Source organism: Salvelinus sp. IW2-2015, unplaced genomic scaffold (assembly GCF_002910315.2).
Source record: "Salvelinus sp. IW2-2015 unplaced genomic scaffold, ASM291031v2 Un_scaffold9593, whole genome shotgun sequence".
In the NCBI taxonomy this organism is placed as follows: Eukaryota; Metazoa; Chordata; class Actinopteri; order Salmoniformes; family Salmonidae; genus Salvelinus; species Salvelinus sp. IW2-2015.
The window spans coordinates 1-7,238 of record NW_019950851.1 but is presented as its reverse complement, the minus strand read 5'-3'; the positions used below and the strand labels follow the sequence as shown (position 1 = coordinate 7,238).

General features: G+C 37.5%; 1 protein-coding gene across 1 annotated transcript; it reads left to right on the top strand.

Annotated features, from left to right (window-relative positions):
- Nucleotides 1-5,581: 5,581 nt before the first annotated feature.
- LOC139027313 (ubiquitin-conjugating enzyme E2 D2B-like) lies at nt 5,582-7,233 on the top strand (the record flags this gene model as incomplete). The annotated part of the gene is made up of 4 exons (XM_070442432.1): nt 5,582-5,706; nt 6,230-6,375; nt 6,540-6,642; nt 7,171-7,233. Coding segments are annotated over 4 exons (437 nt in total), but the record flags the coding sequence as incomplete, so codon positions are not given.
- Between the last annotated feature and the right edge of the window lie 5 nt (nt 7,234-7,238).

Genomic DNA, 7,238 nt, shown 5'->3' with positions numbered 1-7,238 from the left:
GCAAGTATAAACGGACAATATTAGTGTTTGTGGGGGCATGCTTAACAGGGATTCCTACTGCTTTAGAGTGAAGTAAGAATTACCCATAACATATGGCTGTGGACTACTTAGAAACATTTCTAGGAATTCCCTTCATTATGCATTATAGGGCATACTTGGTAACACTTTATCTGCCTGTGGCCACTGAAACACTTTGTTTCATGAGGAAATTATTATCATGCTCATAGTGCTTTATCATTCAGGTATTGAGATGTCTAGCAGTTGAAGTCCATAAATCATCTGTCTGTGAATGTAAAGGGCATGATTTGCTAAGCATATAAAGCATTAAGAATGGAATTATGAGCAAAGTGTATTCATGGCAAACGTTGTTACAAAAATCAATTAACACTAAAAACAATACGTCAATACTGCGTTTACTTACTGAGTCTGACTCTAATGGCCAAAAAACTGGTGCAGAATGATGTGGGTACAATGCAGACTCTTGCATCCCTTCCAGAATCTTGTCCTTCTCCAAAAACCGACTGGCTCTTGGATTCCTTGATGTCTTTTTTCAATGAAACTATTTTGCTGAGATATTTGTATTGTTAAAGAATACAGTATAGTTTACCGAAATTGCGTAAGTTATATACTTGCTTTGTGTGTTTGCTTCTGTGACTAGAGAGCATTGAAATCCACACTTTGACTTTTACTAAAGCCACTTCCATACCGAACCAATGGGCTTGGAACAGCAATGATACTGCTGCATGCAGGAAATCACCCCAGAATGAAATATGGAACATCTTTGGTAATGGAAAACATCACTTAACTTCTGCTTCACAGTGACTTTCCTGTGTAATCACTTGGTAGAAGAAACTTCTGGCTTCTCATCATAACCCATGGTCTGGCGAAGAGAGTAGTTAAAACACTCTGTAAAGACGATCCGTTAATAGTAAATTTCACTAATAAATTGGACACTTACATTTTTTTACCTTACATGTATATACATTTTATCCAGCACCATACAATTTTATGCAGTCCAAAAATTGATAAGAGAAAACAAACAACTGTAAATATATATTTTTTTTAAAGTTCCAATCAAGGGGTGGTTGCATGCTCTCCGTGTGTTCACAGAGAAAACTTGTAGTCAATGTTGTTTTGACTTCCTCTGGAGTAATTTTCTTCTTATCTTGTAACAGGAATGTGTAAACCTGGCCTTTTTCACATATGGTGACACTGTTATGCGTGCTGGGGGGGAGGGGGGGGGGGGGGGGGGCGTGAGTGTCAATTTTATTTATAATACATGGAAACAACAGTACATAAACTGTTTTAATAAATTTGCTTGATTAGATTCCTTACATTGCTTGTAACTGCAGGAAAATGGGTCCATTTTTTTCCTTAGGCTTCCTCATTCCAAAAGAAAGGAACCGTTTCCATTTCAAAGAGCGTCAGACCAGCTCTACCTGTCTCTGGTTTGAAACAGCATCCTCCTACAGACCATGGACGAATAGAATAAGTTGCCTCAATTGTTACTACTGTATGCATTATGTAGGATAAAAATAGGACATCTGTAAGAGCCCCAAAAAACCACTAGATGGCGACAAAACAAATTTCAATAGACTGTGTCTGACGTGAGACCTCTGAGTTGACCCCAAATGCATTTCAAGCATGCAAAGCAGATTTTACATTGTTTGTAACAAGGAACGCATCAAAAGCAGTCAGCGTTGAGAGTGTCACCAGCTGGCACCCTCTATGAAAGTGCCATCTCTTGTTGATGACTTTAACAAAAAAAATATTCAGGCCACTGTTTGTTGACTTGTTGTCACATTAAAGGACCAAAAACAGAACTGCGACCACGGTTAAAAGCACAACTGCCACTTTGGGAGTCTGCTATACGCAACACGACCAACAGAACATCGGAGCCAGTTTCTGTTCATGTCGCCCGATGATTCTACAGGGAACTTCTGTGCTGGCAAGGTTTAAGGTCGATTTCTGTTTATATCTGTATTGAGCATCCTGAAGTCCCAGTTCCAAAACAGTTAACTGTATTTGTCTTTTTTATTGTTTTTTTTGTATATGACTGTTTAACCCGAGTGCTTCAAACCAACGTGTCTGGCGTGTTGTCTTTTTTATATAAGAATGTAGTGGGACACAAACTGTTAAGTTAGAGGCCGTAAATAGTTTTGGAGTGATTGAACTATACATTAACCTTGAAGTGCATCAGCAGGGGGGTCCCAAATGTCAACGTATCTCTAGAAGAGCATCTACTTTTAACCGGGGCCCAATGCTCAGGTCAAAAAGTTGTACACTATGTTAGGGGAAAGGGTGCCTTTGGAAGGTAATTGCAGGCAAGTAGCCTCCAGTGTTATCAGCTCCAACTGAGGGCAAGGTGACGGGACCCAAAGGGTGGAGGAGGGGGTTGTATTCTCTAATGAGATATTTTCCCTCCTTCATTATGCCACTGACCTGTAAACTACGGAGCCATTGCCCTTATACCATCTAGCGTGCTGAATGTGCTAAAGTAGCCAATAAGTTTGTTTATTTTTTTTTAAAGAAGCATTTTTTGCTATAATATTAATTTTAGTAAGTTTTAAAAATAACACTGCATTTGTGAAAAGATGAAAATGCCCGTTTATGTATAAGAGCTGTTTGAAAAAATGCGTGGGAATTTCACCTTTTCAGCTTCTGCACATGTGAACTTTCTTATTGTCCAAAATAGTAATACTACTAGTTCATGGTTAAGGGTGGGCTTATGACCATCCTCATCAAGCCAATCAGGCTGTATTTAGTTATCCAGTGTGCTGTTTGAAAGCATCACCCCCCTAGGCCCCATTTTTTTTTTGCTGATTATTTTTTTATTTTTTTCCTACTTTGAATTTGAAAATACCTATTGCCTGCAACCTGGGAAATTTTTTAAATAGATTTTTTGGGGTGTTTAGTGGGTCTATCATTCTGTGTTATCGTCGTTTTATGATTTACCACAACAGCCCACTTCTACCAGCCTTGTTGAAATGCAAAACAAGATATTTTTTTGGGTAAACCCAAACAAGAAAATAAGACAAAAAAAAAAACAGAACACCACAACGAACAATAAAGGTTCTACCCAGACCTTGGGAACTGAACCTGTCGTTGCATAACCCTATTCACCCCCCTAAAGGCACTACTTGTAGAGCCACCCTTTGCAGGTGGCGGGCATATTACACTCAAGTCTCTGGGATATTGTCTTTTTTCTATAGCTTGGCAGAACATCAGCCACGGGAAAATGCTCCAGCTTAATAGTGGACTGGGTTTCCACTGGTGTTTACAGCAACTCTCTAATCATACCAAGCGATCTCAATGATCAATGCTATTATCATTAAACCTTGTGCGTGTTTTTATTCTGTGTTAATATTTATTGTCTAGTGATTCTCTGTTAGCCATCCAAATTACCATTTTAAATGTTTTCACTTAACCCTGAGAAGTTTCTGCCTAGCCAGTAGCTAATGATATTGTGTTTTTAGGTCATTGCCGTGCCTAGGTGATCTGTCCCAGTCCACAGTCTCTGGACGACAAACAGTTTTCCCTCAAGAATTTCCCTGTATTTAGCGCAGGTCCATTCATATCCTTCAATTCTGACCAGTTTCCAGTCCCTACCGAGGAAAAACACTCCCACAGCTGATGCGACCCCCATGCTTTGACTGTGGGATGGTGTTCTCGGGTGGTGATGATAGCGGTTGTGTTTGCGCCAGACATAGCGTTTTCCTTGATGGCCAAAGCTTCAATATTTTAGTTCTCATTTTCTGGACCCAGAGGTCGTCAGAGAGACTAGAGACATGGGAGACTTGAGACTGGACAGAAATTCACTTTCCAGCGGCAGGGCGCAATGACCTCTAGCATACTGCTTAAAGCAAGACTTCCATGTGGTTTAAGGGAAACATTTAAAAAATAGGATTGGAATGGGTCGAAGCCGCACCTAATCAAAGCAATTGATCCAAATTGAGAATCTGTGTATGGTTTAGAGATTGCTGTACCCAGTGGGTAATGCAGTAACCCATCCAACTTGAAGCTGAGCAGTTTACCCGTAGTGGCAATAGACTGTGTAACCTAAGGGGTTTGTATTTAGGAGGATAGACATACCCCAATTGAAGACCCTTGCAGCTGTAATGCTTGATCTATGCAAGGTGGCTCAATACAAAGTAGTGCCTAGGGCCGAACACGGCCCTGAATAGTATTTATTGCCGTTACCTCAAGAAGTTCTTGGTTTTTTTTTTTTTTTTTTTGTCCTTGTATGGTTGTTTTGTGTGTTCAACAAAAAAAAATAAAAAAAAAAATGTATGCTTGGCGCGATCTTCAAAATAACACATCGGTTGTTAATTTCTAACTCTATCCGCGATGAGTAGTGGCAGTGTGTAAATCAAATTAGTAACAAACCACCCCAAAATCGATTTTAATTCCAAGGTTGCCAACGGTATCAAAGTGGAAAAGAAAAATGCCCTAGCGGGTGATACTGGTGCAAACCTACACCAGCATGTGTACACACTTATATTACAGCTGATTTCCGCCAACCCGCATATTTGTGTACGCCAGCAGAACAGAGTTTGTGTTTTTTTTTTTTTTTTTTTTTTTTTTTTGTTTTCTTTATTGGGTTTTTTTCTTTTTTTTTTTTTTTTATATTTTGTTGTTTTTTTTTTTTTTTTATTTTTTTTGTTTAAAAAACCGAAGCAAAAAATGGGGCCCACTGGCTTGATTGGGGTAATTTAAACTGGTTTTTTCCCTAAATGTGTTTTTACATTTCCTATTCCACAAAAAATCAGGGTTGGAAACCACATTTTTTATTTTTTTGAAAATTGTTTTTTTTCCATTTCAAATACCCTCTTTGTTTTGTTCCACAGTGTTTTTTTTGTTTTTTCAAAAACCAGCCATTTTCATAGATTTAAAAAATAAGTTTAAGAACGAGAGGCTTCGCTTGAAAACCAGGTTCGGAATTTTAATGCAAAAAAAATCCATCCCCAAGACAGTTCAGTGTGAAGCTTTATATGTTTTTTTTTTTGTGTTTTATTTCAAATAGAGTGTTTTTTTTAATTTAATTTTTTTTTTAATTTTAAATCCCCGATTCCTCCTAGGTTTAAAAAATATTCTTAATTTTTTCCTAAACAATAGGGCTCCTCCCATTTGTAGGATTATGGTGAGTATAATTTTTGCCAGAACCAGGGAAAGAGGAAATGGAGAAAAATCTAATGATTTTGCAACCCCAATGTTTTTCATCATTGGGTATTTGTTTTGTGGATTTGTTTAATGATGGCTCGTTTGTTTACATTGTTGTTGACAGAATTCAAGCCACATTATTTGTTTTAAGTTCCTGTGTTGGTTTTACTGCAGGGCCCCCTTCTTCGAAGCACAGACGCTCTTCTCTTTTTTCATCACTATCTTTATTGGTCAAAAAGAAAAAAAAAAAATAACCACAAAAAAAGAAAAAAAAAAAAGACATAATTATATTAAAAAAAAAACAACAGACCACAAAATAAAATAAAAAAAAAAAACATAAAAAAAAAAAACAAAAAAAAAAAGGAGAAGAACAAAATGCTCAAACATTTAATCCCTGTATCTCATTCCATACCTTTTTCAGCGTTTTGGAAGATTCTCATGCAAGGCCCCCCTGATACACCKTATGAGAATGGAGCCTTTGAGCTGTACTGTCAGTTTGGTGCTGAGTACCCCGTCAAACCTCCACTTGTGCGCTTTGTCACACCTGTATCCTTTTACACAAATGAATACACGAAGACAGTGTATTTTGTATTCTKTGACTGCTTACTGCTGTTACAATTAATTTATTCCCATTACCCAGGACTTCCACATTTTCAAAGACGGTGGAATTTACCTGCATGTGAAGTAATTGTTTTGCTTCCACAACATCATAATTATCCCAACTCACGAGAAACTATAACGTTGTCTAAATCGCAACAGCTGGGAAACATTTATAACATGTACACTTTCTGATTCGCAAAGCAACCTATATTTACATGCAAGTGCAAGAGGTTAAATTTAGGCAGGCTAGTGAGTGATTTAAGGGTTAGGGTAAGGTTAAAAAAACGAAAACACCTCATAAGAAAAACGCGCCTGGATTTGAAATGCCGCCACTCTCAGAAGATCAGACTAAAATGGACCACAACAATAGCTCTATTGATACGTTTCTGGTGTGATTTCAGGCTGAAATGTCATGTTTGTTAAATGCTTTCATATGAACCATTATGAAATATCCTTAAYGTGKACAAAGGTGTACCACTGCAACGTAAACAGTGTGGGCCGTATCTGCCACAACATATTTGACCGYAACTACTCGGCTCACATAACCATGAGAGAGATCTTGGATGCTGTGTATGGACTGCTCATCGTCCCTGAACCTGAAGATCCACTGGACAGGTTGACTTGAACAATTATTTGACACTATACAACAGTAATTCTAATTATTTGGATGTCATTTCAAATCCATCTTAGTTTCCAAATGGTATATTGTATATATTCTATTGAATATGTTTAATTCATGCCTACATTAATATTATCTAAATGAAAATGTTTTGTAAAAGTATTTTGGCAGAGGAATTCCTAACCAGCAGAGAAGAATATGAACAAGAGGCCAAGAAAAACACGGAGGAAACTGCAGGCAATTCGATGGATGACATGGAACAGGTGAATGCACATATTCCCCCCTTTTTATTATTACAATTTTTTTTATAGTTCAGTGATTTTACATATTTAGATATGTTTCCTTACCTTCAAAAGCAGTCTAGGGACAAAGAGTGACTGCAATCCACACTTTAGTTTTGATATACTGGCAATTGTAAACCAATCTCCCCAGTTTAACATGTTATCAAATGTAATGCCCAATTCACCTCTTAAATGTATTGTGTCACATGAAGTTTGAAATGAAAACATTTAAAACATGGAAACGGGGTTCACAGAAATGGGACTTTTTGCTTTTAACCCATGCCAAGACACACATACACACACACACACATAAGGGATTCTAAGCAAGAAGCCAGACTAATCCTCATTATCAATAAGAATAAAATTCTGAAACACCATACCACTGTTGTGTGTAGTATACTACTATGTATATAAGCAGCACACTTTCACACATTCTACGTTTGTTTGAACAGCAAGTACTTTTGTTTAACAGCATACATGGTGAGATAATACTTAATTTTTTACTTACAGAAATTGGTCGGTGAAGAGTTGACGAAGAAGTTCACACCCTCACATCTAGTTTGTCCGCTGACCAAGAA